Source organism: Anolis carolinensis, chromosome 4, assembly GCF_035594765.1.
Source record: "Anolis carolinensis isolate JA03-04 chromosome 4, rAnoCar3.1.pri, whole genome shotgun sequence".
NCBI classification, from domain to species: Eukaryota; Metazoa; Chordata; class Lepidosauria; order Squamata; family Dactyloidae; genus Anolis; species Anolis carolinensis.
In genome coordinates this window covers 96,996,144-97,009,795 of record NC_085844.1, presented here as the reverse complement: position 1 = coordinate 97,009,795, position 13,652 = coordinate 96,996,144, and the positions used below count along the sequence as shown (strand labels likewise).

The window sequence follows — 13,652 nt, the reverse complement described above, 5'->3', positions numbered from 1 at the left end:
TCAACGCGGATTCCGTAGCTCAACTCCACCGCAGCAGGAAGTGATAAAATTCTCTCAGGGCCCGCCAAGAGTGAAAGTTTCTTCGTTTGCCACCAACTTTTCCAGGTTCCTATAGGAGGCAAGAACTAGTTCTGGTTGTTTTTGTCCCTTATCTGAAATGCTTGGGACCAGAGTGCATCTCAGAGCCCTTCCACACAGCTATATAACTCAATATCAAAGTAGAAAATTCCACAATATCTGCTTTGAACTGGGGCAATGTGGACTCAGATAACCCAGGGCCCTTCCAGGAAAGCCCTATATCCCAGAATCTGGTCCCAGGTTTTTTGTTTATCCCAGATTGTCTGGCAATGGGGATTTATATAATCCTGTTTAATGCAGAAAACCTGGAATCAGACCTTGGGATACAGGGACTGCCTGGAAGGACCCTCAGTTCAAAGCAGATGTGGGATTTTCTGCCTTGATATTCTGGGTTATGGGCCCCTGGTGGTGGTGCAGTGTGTTAAAGCGCTGAGCTGCTGAACTTGCAGACCGAAAGGTCCCAGGTTCAAATCCCAGGAGCGGAATGAGAACCCGCTGATAGCCCCAGCTCCTGCCAACCTAGCAGTTTGAAAACATGCACATGTGAGTAGATCAATAGGTACTGCTCTGGCAGAAAGGTAACGGCGCTCCACGCAGTCATGCTGCCACATGAGCTTGGAGGTGTCTACGGACAACGCCAGCTCTTCGGGTTAGAAATGGAGATGAGCACCAACCCCCAGAATCGGTCACGACTGGACTTAACGTCAGGGGAAAACCTTTACCTTTACCTATTCTGGGTTATATGACTGTGTGGAAGGGCCCTGGGTTATCTGAGTCCACACTGTCATATTTCCCAGTACAAAGCAGATAATGTGGGATTTTGTTCAGCTGTGTGGAAGGGGCCTACGCGGTAGAATTCATGCAGTTTGGTCCTATTTTAACTGCCAGGGTTGATTGTTATGGGATCTTGGGAGTTGTAGTTTGGTATTTATTTATCAAATTGAAAATACAGTTAGGTATTTTAAAAACCACAAATAAAGCTAAAAACTGGGAAATATGCTAAATTTCCTTTGACCAGAAGCTGTCCACGTCGAGTGCCTCAGGTGTCGCTGAAGGAAGGTCCTCCATTGTGTTATACCAAGCACACAGCATCGGCCAATAATATGCCAATTGTTCCCAACTGTAAGGACTCAAGAAGTTCATTTTAAATGAAGATTAAACTTCAGAAATGCAGATTGGTCTAAATTTTCATATATGTTAGATGACAAAATTATATTGGTCGCCCCAATCCCGAGAAATACGAGCACTTTATCAAAATAGTTGAAACCTGCTCACAGCTTCTATACCAAGAGGCTGGAGGGCACACTACCTTCAGGGCATTACTCCTGATTCAGCTGCCCTGTTGGAAGACTATTACAGGCACCATGATGAAGACCCATTTAGTGAGCAAACTCCTCAGGCAGTGCAGAGCATTCTGTCCTCCATCTCTGAAGCCAAGAAAGAACAGTGGATGAAGTTGATAATTGAAGTCAATATGGTAGGAATAATCAGAAGGTGTGGAGGCTGTTAAGATGGTTGAGCAATGATCCCTCACAAACTAGTACCCATGCCAACATAAAGGCAGATCAGATAGGGCATCAACTTCTGAAGAATGGGAAACTCAATGTTTTCACCAAAGTAGGAAGGAAACCCATAGTCAGATAACCAGATAATGAGAAGAACAACGTTTATGAACCTTTTACATCTACTGAATCGGAAATGGCTCTCAATAAATGTAAAAATGTAGTTTGGTGAAGCACCCGAACTCTGGCAGAGAAGGCTGAAGACCTTGTAAAACTACAACTCCAATGAGTCCATAAGCATTGAGCCAGGTCAGTAAAAGTGGTGTCAAGCTGTATTAATTCTGTACATGAACCCCAGAAGTAGTTTTGGGTTTATTCTTTTTCAGATATATATATAAATGTCTTGGAAGAGCTTCAACAGTTTAAATGAGCAGTTGGAATTTTGAAACGATATAAAGACCTATCTCTTCCGGCAGGCCTACCCAGACATTCCTTAAGCATGAATTTTAAATGTGTGTCCTTTGTTTAATCTCTATTTTACAGAGATACATTTTAATATGTAGATTTTCTAGGAATACATTTTAATATGTATATCTATAGTGTTTAATTATTCTGTAACCCGCCTCGAGCCATGAGGAGAGGCAGGTAAGAAATACAATTATTATTATTATTATTATTATTAAATTTTCTGGTTAGTGTGTAAATGCTATTACTGGTGCATGTTATTGTTTGTTGATTTATTGTATATTGTTATTGTTTTTGTATCTGATATTTTTATGAGCTGCCCCGAGTCCCCTTTGGGGGAGATGGAGGCGGGATACAAATAAACCTATTATTATTATTATTATTATTATTATTATTATTATTATTATTATTATTGGAGATGGGACCCAAGTCTAAACACAAAAACAATTGATGTTTCATAGACACCTTATTATGCACCCAAACTGAAGGTAATTTTTAAACACAATATTTTTAAAAATAATTTTGACATTATCTCAGCTACCAATGAGAATACTTTTGGAATTCCAGAAAAGGCAGACCCAACCTGTACATAAGATGCAATCACATAGAAATTATTTTTTCTATTATTTTTTAAAAAACTGAAATTAAGCAGGGAAAATCATAGATACTGATTTTCCTGTAAACATTTCAAAATGTGTGGCTAAATATCCGAAGAGCTACAAAAGAAGCAAGACAAATACCACTAGAAACTAGAGGAATCAAGTAGAATACACAATTTTGTGAGTATTTGGGTGCATCTCATTTTTAAATTTCATTGCAAAGGAAATATGGAAAACTGTATCAGATGGGTTTCCAACTGCCTTTAAAACATTTAAAATCTACAGACATATGAAATGTACCCTGCCACCCTAGTTTTGGAGAGTATACTCATACTCTGTAAAATGCAACTAGAAACATGACTATTGGGAATTAAAACAAGGGTTACTGGTGGCATGATGTGCTCAGCAAAGGCTGGTGGCCACATTATTGCTTGGGCAGTAAACCCCTTCCAGGGTTGCTAGCTGCAAATGAACTTGTTTAGGAATAGGGATTAGCACCTTGGAAAGCTCCCATAAAGCCTAGGTGACAACTTGTATTAACTGCCCCTGAATTTCAGGCCCTTCTACACAGCTGTATAAAATCCACATTATCTGGTTTGTATGGATTATATGGCAATATAGATTAAAATAAACCAGTTCAAATCAGATAATGTGGATTTTCTGCTTTGATAACCTGGAGTAACTGGCAGTGTAGAAGGGGCCTTAGACTCCGCTGCTGCTGCCGCCTCTTGGGAACCACATTTAACTCTAGGAAGCAAGTTCCAGAGTCTGGAAGTAACCATTTGAAACACCCTCTCTATGTTCTCACCAAATACACATGAATGAGTGGCAAGGTGGGTAGACTAGCAAAGAGGTAGGCTTACATTGGAGAATATGATTCTTCAGGTAACCTGAAGAACGTTCACACTACAAAATTATAGTGGGGGTTGCAGTTTGGTGAGGCACTGGCATACTCTAGTACGGCATTCTAACTTCCCCTCTCTAAACTGCAAATTCCAAGTTTCCATAGGAGGGAATATGTTGCAATTAAAGTGGAATAATAATTCTATAATTCTGTACAGGGAATGCCCCCTCCCCCTTGATGACAGACCTCTAAAAAGCAGTGATGTATAAGACCCTAAGAGGTCTGCTTTTTAAACTGTGGGTCCCAACCCCAAAATCTGGCAACAGTTTAAAAGTTTCTGAATGCCACCTAGACCTTTATAGGAATCTGTTAGCAACAATGTGCAGTGTTTACAGTGGGCTCTGCAGAAAATGCTTCAAGTGTTTTCCACAAAAAATATATGGTAACTGTGCCGTCGCGCCTGGGGCTGTAAACTCTTAGTGAAAGAGGCATGGACGTGACATCTTTCCCCAGGGGATTGCTTCTTGCCCTCCTTTAGGGAAACTGGAACTCCCAAGGACCAAAACACTGTAGTTAACTCAAAACTGGGTTTATTCTTCACAAAGGGGGTAAAAGAAAATATACATTACAGTCTTTGATTGTTTAAGTCCATGAAGCTTGTCCAGATCCCTCTTTCTCTGGCTGTGAATGCTGGAGCAAACTCAGCCTCAGTCCAATGACCTATATCTGAAGACAAGAGTCTTCCTCTGTTGCCAAAGGACTGATGTGAAGGCGCTTGAGACACAGCACAAAAGATAGTCAGAGCTAACGTTCTAGCCAAAGCCCTATCACAGGAACTAACCCAAGAAAACCTTAGTTTCCTGCCAACACAAGAGCCTACAGCAAAGGTTTCAGCACACCTGCAACTGGCACCACCTGTAGTGCAGAGTCATATCTCCTTTTGCCACCTTGAAGATCCCTCACCTGTTCCAGTGTTCGCGACTTCAAGGCCAGCCCATTCCTCAGAAGTACAGCAAAGCACGGCCGGGAGAGTGCCATCTCTGTCAGAGTCCATCCCTGTACTTAGGCCTCAGAGATACCACTTGTCTACTTGGGAACAAAAGGATGACGTCTTTCAACAACATCCAGATGTCCATTCACATTGGCAAGGCATGGCCGGGAGTGAACCACCACATTCATCCCTGCATACCAAGTCAATTCTCCCATCGCTGAAGATGAAGGCTTCAGAGGTGCTGCCTGCCAGCGATCTGCTGAACCCAGCATCGCCTACCATCGCGAAAAGATGTGTTCAACCGAAGAACATTGAGTTTGTCACGCCACATCACACTCCTCAGATGTACCCTTACACACTGGAGTCTCAATTGGGTTCCCTCTTGAGAAATCCAAGAAGAGACATCAGAGACAAAGGCGTCCAGAAATTCACTGACCGACCAGATGACTACCTTCTGTGGAAAATCACCTTCATGAGGGCCATTCGAGATTTCAAGCTAGAAGCAGATGAAGAACTGTCCCTTCTTATGGCGTGGCTTGGACCCAGCTCAGCCGAGCAAGTAAAAAGACTTTATGCTGCTCATGTAGCAGACCCCCAAAGAGCTTTGTCCACAGCGTGGTCTCGCTTGGACCAGCGCTTCGGTGCGAGCACTGAGATAGAAGCATCCCTCATGGATCGACTCAACAGGTTCCCATCACTGAAGATGAAAGATTGCAAACAGCTTTGGGACTTTAGTGATCTTTTACTAGAGCTAGCTTCAGCCAAAGGAAATCCAGAGCTGCCAGGTTTAGCATGTCTGGACCAGCACACGTCGCAGAGTGCCATCCTCTGCAAACTTCCTTTTCCTCTTCGAGAAGCTTGGGGGAAACAGGTGTTCAAGTACAAAGAGGAGAATGCAAATGTATACCCGCCCTTCACCTTTTTGGTGGATTTCGTCACTAGAGCAGCCCGTGAGAGGAATGACCCTCAAACAGGTCTTCTCGCTTTGTACCAAGACCTAAAGCCTGAAAAGACCTCCAAAGAAGACAAAGCCCAGGGCAAAGATCTTAGAAGGAACCTGAGTGTCAAGATGACAGACGCAACTCCTGCAACTTCTGCTCAACCAGTCAGCAACAACACCATATCCTGTCCCATTCATCAAAGGCCACACAGCCTAGCTGAATGCAGAGAGTTCGCAAAGAAGCCTTACAAAGAACGACTCCAAATAGTTCAAAAGGCCAAGGTGTGCTTTAGATGCTGCAGCGCCACTATTCACTTCTCCAAAGACTGCAAAGAAAAGGTTAAATGCCAACACTGCAACAGCATCAAGCATTGCTCTGCAATGCACAACTTCGATTCCCCTCAATTCAAAGCAAAGTCAAATTCTCCTGCCAAAGAAGAAACCAAAGAAGACCAAAAGCCTACAGAACCTCAGGTAGCCCTCAAGGCTCCTGCGGTTGCCTGCACCAAGCTTTGTCAAAATAGCCACAAGCCAAGGATTTGCCACCCAATCTGCCTGGCAGAGGTGTATCCAGACAAGCAGCCGTGGAATAAGAAAAGGGTCTACGTCGCCTTGGATGCCCAAAGTGACGCATCTCTTGCAACCCCAGAGTTCTTCGACATGTTCAACCTTCATACTGAGACAATAGATTACACCATATCCACTTGTTCCGGAAAGAATAAGATGAATGGCAGAGTTGCAACAAAGTTCAAAATCTCGCCTGTTGGACAAAAGGTCAGGTACGATCTTCCTGACCTTATAGAATGCAGCCTGATTCCCAGGAACAAAGAACAGATAGCCACGAAGGAGGTGGTACAAGCCCATCCTCATCTCAAAGGTATTCAAGATCTAATACCAGCTTTGGACTTGGAAACAGACATCGTCATGCTTATCGGTGCAGATTGTCCCACACTGTTCCGTGTTAGCAACCAGATTGAAGGTCCTAAGGGATCACCCATGGCCCAGCAGTTGCCTTTAGGATGGACGGTGTTAGGCCCAGTCTGCCTGAACAAGATGTTCCAGCCTGTCACTAAAAGGCCTTCACTAATGCAAGGATGTGCCAGCCACATCTCAGTTTGCTGCCAGGGAGTAATGCCAGATTACTCTCCCATCATCGAAGTCACAGAGAGAGATGAGCAAACAGCCTTCTCTAAAAATGAACAGAAGTTTCTTGAGATGATGAACAACCAAGTCACTCAAGACCCTGAAGGTAATTGGATAGCACCTTTACCTTTCAAGCCGGAAAGACCATCTCTACCCAACAACAGAGATGTTGCCCTTCATCGTCTCCTGTCCTTAAGAAGAAGGATGCTAAAGGATCCGAAGGTAAAGACCCAGATCACCCAGTTTGTGGAAGACCTCTTCAGAAGCAACTATGCTGAACCAGCTAGTGTGTGTGCGGAGGGAGAAGAGCAGTGGCATTACATATCCACTTCAGAAAATCCGGCAGATGTGACATCCCGAGGAACATCAGCCGCAAAGTTGTCCAAGTCATCCTGGATCACTGGACCCAAATGTCTCCAAAATCCTTCCTTTCCAGAAAGCATCTCCGTGCTCAAAGACACTGAGTTGCCAGAAATTCAGTCCTGCAAATCTACCATCAATGGCCAAGTCTTATCAAGGCAAGGTTTAAATCCAGCCAAGTTTGAAAGATTTTCAAAACGGACTAGACTTCAGGCAGCCATTGCCAGGCTCATACATTACATCACTACAAAAAACAGTGGTGCAATTCAGCCCCAAGATCTTTCGAAAGCCTCAACAGTCATCCTGAGATCCACTCAAAGACAGTGTTTTTCAGAAGAAATAGCTTGTCTAGAAAGAAAAGCATCCTTGCCCAAAAATAGTTGTTTAAAGGACTTGAACCCCTTCCTGGACAATGAGGGTCTCCTTAGGGTTGGAGGTAGACTAAAAAGAGCAAAGATTAGATCCTGTGTTAAAAATCCTTTTATTTTGCTACACCATAGCCACATAGCTCTGCTGTTGACACAGCATTTCCACACAAAAGTCAAACACCAAGGAAGGTCAATTACTCAGTCTGCCCTAAGAAACTATGGGTTTTGGATTGTTAGGTGCCAACGTAAAGGTTGGGGATTTGGTGTTACTTAAACAAAAAGATGCTCCTAGACACCAATGGGCTAAGGGTATTGTGTCAAAATTATATCCTAGTCCTGACAATAGAGTGCGCAAGGCCCAGGTTAAGGTCGTCTCTAACGAAAAGGTTTCTTTGTTTGACAGGCCTATCAGCGACATGGTTGTGTTATTTTCAGAAGACATACAGTCTTAAAGTTATTAGAGTTAAAGGTATTTAACTCCATTTTGTTTAGATTTCCGAAAGTCCGGAAATCTAGGCCGGGAGTGTGACGGCGCGAGTGGCGCCATTTATATGTCAAACTATAAGTTTCAAGATTTGAATTGCTGTATCATGCCTGATTTTGCCCTTACCCTGTAAATGTAGTTGGATTGGTTATTTATATCTGTCAATCAATGTTGTTTGTACCTGTTACATTGCTCACTCAGCAAAACTGAAGGCGCTCATCTTGCTTGGCTTCAGCCATTGCAAGCTCTATTTCTCTATGGGCCCTGGCCTGTGCTAGGTCAGCTTCTTGTTGGGCCCTAGCCTGTGCTAGATCAGCTTCTTGCTGGGCCCTAGCCTGAGCTAGAAGCAGTTTCTGCTTGGCTTTAGCCTGTTGAAGGAGGAGTTCCTCTTCATTGAAAGCAAAGTCTTGCCTAGCCATTTCTGCAGACGCCTCTGCTTCTAAAACCTCTTTTCTAATTTTCAAACGGACAGCCTCTCTGTTGTAGTGGGCTGCTTTGGAAGAAGTACTGATGAATGAGTGTGTGGATTGGGAGGAACTGCTATGCCTAGATGAATGCTTGGATTTAAGGCTAGCATCATTAGATGGAATCTTGAGCAGACTGGATCTAAGGCTTACACATGGGGAGCCTTGAACCCTTTCTTCTGCACCTTTGAATAAGGAACTGGGCTCTGGTTCAAATAGAACTGCGCTGTAGCGCCTCCTCTCTTCTTGTAGGCTAAAAGAAATTTCCTTAGCCCTATCTAAAGACTCTGGAGTGTTAATTTTGTTCAGTACATAGATTATTTCTTCTGCAATAGCACTCCCATTATTGAAGGCCTTTAAAAATTCTTGCCTAAGAATTTCCTTTTCCTTTGGGCAAAGGGATGCCTTTATTGCATCAGCTATGGTTGGCAGGTTTTGCCAAGCTCTGTTAAACCTCTGCCTAAGCTGGCCTTCCTGCTGCAAAAGGCAGAGCATTGTTTTCTCTGTGGGGTACCTTTCTCTGACAGGGCGGGGGGATTTGACCCTTGTTTGCAAAATCTCATTGCTATGACTTGACATTCTGTAATTCAAAAGGAAACTTATCCCAAGTTTCAAACAGTACAAAATACAATACTATATAACTATACAATTAAAGGCACACAAAAGGGCAATGCAATACTTTAAACAAGACAATTAAAACAGCTGCTTAACTGAGAAGTTAAGCCTGGGCTTTCATAAACTTGCAGCAGGCTCTGAAGAAATGGCAGGAACTGCAGAAGGTTGGAAATTTATTGCTTTGCAAACTGAGTTCTGGAAGAGGCTTGGCTGAGCTGTAAAGGCTGGCTTCTGGAGAAATGTATCTGCTTTGCAAAAAGCTTGATCTTGTGCAGTTGAAGAGCTGAATGTAGCAATTAGCTGGCTAGCTTGATAAACAGAAAAGGCGGGAAACCTAGCCAATGTTTCAATTTTGCAAAGGCTTGGCTTCTAGCAAAATGTATCCACTTTGCAGAAAGCTTGATCTTGCTGCAAATGTCTCAATTTGCAAAGGCTTGCTTCAGATGCAAAAAGGGCGGGAAAGCTTGCAAATGACTCAATTTTGTGAAGGCTGGGCTTCCCTCTGGAGGCAAAGGCAGGCTTCTTTTGACTTCTTTACCTTTAGGAGACTATGGGCTTGGCAAATTTAAGGCCCTTTCACTCCTTCTTTTCCCTTCTTAGCACTTCTGGAAGGCATCTTTCAGCAGTTCTGGAAAAGAAGGCTCCTCTCTCAGTACTTCTGGAAAAGAAGGCTTCTCTCAGCACTGTGCCGTCGCGCCTGGGGCTGTAAACTCTTAGTGAAAGAGGCATGGATTGCTTCTTGCCAGGGGATTGCTTCTTGCCCTCCTTTAGGGAAACTGGAACTCCCAAGGACCAAAACACTGTAGTTAACTCAAAACTGGGTTTATTCTTCACAAAGGGGGTAAAAGAAAATATACATTACAGTCTTTGATTGTTTAAGTCCATGAAGCTTGTCCAGATCCCTCTTTCTCTGGCTGTGAATGCTGGAGCAAACTCAGCCTCAGTCCAATGACCTATATCTGAAGACAAGAGTCTTCCTCTGTTGCCAAAGGACTGATGTGAAGGCGCTTGAGACTCCTCAACGTTGTTCAGGTTGGCCCTGAACATGAAGTGTGAGTCCCAAGGGTAAGAACCTCAGAATTGGTGCTGAGAGGTAACTTTTGAAGGGCTTTCAGAGCCAAGCCTCTCTTTCACGTCCATCCGATAGAGTGGAATGAAAAGGAGGAAACACAGTCCTACTCCAGGAAGAGGTGGAGCCAAACAGTTTTGCTGAGTGAGCAATGTAACAGGTACAAACAACATTGATTGACAGATATAAATAACCAATCCAACTACATTTACAGGGTAAGGGCAAAATCAGGCATGATACAGCAATTCAAATCTTGAAACTTATAGTTTGACATATAAATGGCGCCACTCGCGCCGTCACAGTAACATAATAAAATAACTTTGCCATTTACATCATACAATGAAATTGAATGCTATCCCCAATCACATTATATCTGTACAAATTACAAAACACCCAACCTGCCACATACTAATCACTATTGCACAACACCTAATGCCACATCAGTGTGAGAAGACAGAGTTCAATATAATCACAGCTCTGGGATAAAAGCTATCTCTCAGCCTATTTGTCCTTGTTTTTATCATCCTATTCTGTCTGCCAGATGGTAATAATAATAAAAAATAATATCAAGAGTGAAGGTGATCCTTAAAAATATTTTGAGCTTTCTTAAGGCATCAGGAATTATAAAGTTCTTCCAAAGAGGGGAGAGGGCAGCCAATAATTCTCTGGGCAGCAGTGGTATCCCTCTGGAGCACCTACCTATCTGCCACTATGCAATTAGCAGAGCCGGCCCTAGGTATTTTTCAAGTGTAGGCGAACAGAATTTTGGTGCCCCCCCCCAAACCAATCACTGAAAAATAAAAGCGTTGGATAAGCGAAAATGTTGGATAATAAGGAGGGATTAAGGAAAAGCCTATTAAACATCAAATTACATTAAGATTTTACAAATTAAGCTCCAAAACATCATGTTTTACAACAAATCAACAGAAAAAGCAGTCTCGACTGCGCCCCCGTATGTTTTGCGCCCGAAGCGACCGCTTAATTTGCCTCATTGTTGGACCATCTCTGGCAATTAGCAAACCATACGCAGATGCAATAGGTTAGAACACTCCCTAGCCCAGTGGTAGAAAGTTATCACCAGTTTCTCATTCAGTTGTTGGTTCCTTAAAAGTCTCAGATAATACAATCTCTGCTGGGCCCTCTTAACTAACACCGCAATTTGAATGCACCAGGTCAAGTCTTCCTTAACAGTAACACTCAGGAACTTAAAACTGGCCACCCGCTCCACTCATTCTCCATTTGTAACCAAAGACTGAATTTCTCATCTATTCCTCCTGTAATCTACTATAAGATCCTTGGTTTTATTGATGTTAAGAACCAAAGTATTGTCCCTGCACCACAGGAGCAGCCAATCCACCTCATCTCAGTAGGCAGACTCATCCCCTTCAGAAATTAGCCCCATCACTGTTGTATCCTCTGCAAATTTGACAAAGATATTACTATGGTGAACGGGGATACAATCATATGTGTAAAGAGTATAAAGTAGAGAACTCAACACACAGCCCTGTGGTGTACCAGTGTTGATAATAAGAGCTAAAGAGATATGATTACCTAATCTAACCATCTTCGAACGTTGACAAGCTCCAACACTTTTGGGCTTCAGAAGAGCCCTAAAAACATGGTTATGTGCTCAGGCTTTTAATGAATAATGGCAAAGACGACACGGACTGACTTATGGCTAAAGCACGACGTTTTTATGGACAAATGGATCTATTTGTTTTAAAAATTTTATATTGTATTTAATAGTTTTAATTGATTGTATGTACTGTGTAATTTTGATTTTGTGTAGGCATCAAATTACTGCCATTGTTGTAAGCCACCCTGAGTCCCTTCGGGTGAGAAGGGTGAGATATAAATGTTGGAAATAAATAAAAAGAAATGCACAGATGTAGGATGGGTGATACCTGGCCTGAAAACAGTCCTTGTGAAAGGGATGTAGGAGTCCTAGTTAACCACAAGCTGAACATGAGTCGACTATGATGTAGCACCTAAAAAAGCCAACATGACTCTAGGTTGCATCAACAGAAAGTAAAAATACACTCTGTTCTACTTTGGTCAGATGTCACCTGGAATACTGTGTCCTGGGCACCACGATTCAAGAAGGATATTGATAAGATGGAACTTGTTCAAAGAAGGGCAACCAAAATTGCCAAAGTTTGGAAGCCAAATCCTATGAGGAATGGTTTAGGGAAAATAGGTATGTTAGGTTCCACAACTCATCAGAAAAGAGGTTCCTCCTTTGAAAAATAACATCCTTTTAAAAATGAAAATATTTTTGTTGTCATCCCCCCGTCCCCCGCCCCGCCCCCACACACATACTACATTGTTTCCTACACGTTTGCACTTGCTTCTCATATTTTAGAGCCATTTCTTTTTGGGTTGTAAAACATTCCATTCAGAAGTGAGACCTGAACCATTGACACCAACTTATTGTCTCTGCTTCTGATGCCACCAGTGCCATCTTCCTAAATCCAGAACATCTGGAGTTGTATAGGAACTAAGCAACGAGTGTTGCTAAGCAGCAGTTTCTATTTATGTTGGAAGAATTTACTGACATGACATGATGTACAAGTAACTTATGATATGTGCATGGCAAGTCTCAAATGTAATAAGGAGAGGTGTTTCTGGTTCTAAAGGGAGTTTGGATCCCATTATTAGCAGTAAGAATATAATTTATCCAATTTGTCAGACTCTGTTTCAGAAGATGATATATGCCAGAAGTTTCACTTGTTATTTGTGTGTGTGTGTGTGTGTGTGTGTGTGTGTGTGTGTGTGTGTGTGTCTTCAAGTTGTTTCTGACTTTTAGTGACCCCAAGGCCTTGAATCACAGGGGTTTCTGAGGCTGAAAGAGTGATTTACCCAAGATCATCCAGTGGCTTCCCATGGCTGAGTGAGGAATTGAAATCTGATCTCCAAAGTCACTGTCCAACCTTCAGATCACTATACCCTGCTAAATTACAGTTGTTAAAAGACTGAGAGCATCAGGAAGAGCTCAATACTGGACTAGCAGATTATATCCTTCTCAATCAAGTTCTGATATCTAGTTCTTTACCAGAGCAATGGCTGGGATCTTTAATGTTGGTTAAACTATTTTTATATATAATTGTTTACTGATGTTTTGGTTGTTTTGTATTTTTTTTCCAGAATCATAGAATCATAGAGTTGGAAGAGACCTCGTGGGCCATCCAGTCCAACACTCTGCCAAGAAACAGGACAATCACAAAAATTTTGTTTTTGATATGTTATCTACGTTGTTTATATTCTCGACTATATTTTATTATTGTAAGCCATTCCGAGTCACTTTTTGGGAGATGGGGCGGGGTGTAAATAAAAAATTATTATTATTATTATTATTATTATTATTATTATTATTATTATTATTATTCCCAAGGCCAAGCATTTATTTTTGCACCAGAGTTTAAAAAGCAGCTCTCCATCTCTCTGGCATTAAAAGCATAACAGTCATAAATCAATGTTTAACCATATGTTGCTTTTTATCATACCCGAAATCTACTTATGAGGTAGCCTGTAAAAACAAACTGCAGTCTTCATCCAAATGGAAAAGAATGAACAAACATTATGCATAGTACACAAAATAACTGTCCCTGGCTGCTTCAGGCTTTCTCCTGTGGGATATGGCAGAAGTGGTATAGAAAGGTCCTGCAGTTTCTGAAAGATGTCTGGGAATAGCAGTTCATTATGATAGATGACAATAATCTCTGAGAGGAGT

General features: G+C 42.2%; 1 protein-coding gene across 2 annotated transcripts; it reads left to right on the top strand.

The window, feature by feature from the left end:
* Positions 1–7: 7 nt before the first annotated feature.
* LOC134299031 (uncharacterized) lies at positions 8–13,272 on the top strand. 2 transcript variants are annotated; one of them, XR_010006192.1, is made up of 2 exons: positions 8–1,889; positions 13,067–13,272. XR_010006192.1 is itself a non-coding variant. In XM_062980837.1 (2 exons), the coding sequence occupies exon 1, from the start codon at positions 4,640–4,642 to the stop codon at positions 7,562–7,564; it is 2,925 nt and encodes a 974-aa protein (XP_062836907.1). In that variant the 5' UTR covers positions 2,485–4,639; the 3' UTR covers positions 7,565–12,119; positions 13,067–13,272. The 2 variants fall into 2 exon arrangements, 1 of the variants encoding a protein (XP_062836907.1); XM_062980837.1 differs by lacking the exon at positions 8–1,889 and adding an exon at positions 2,485–12,119.
* The last annotated feature ends 380 nt before the right edge of the window (positions 13,273–13,652 follow it).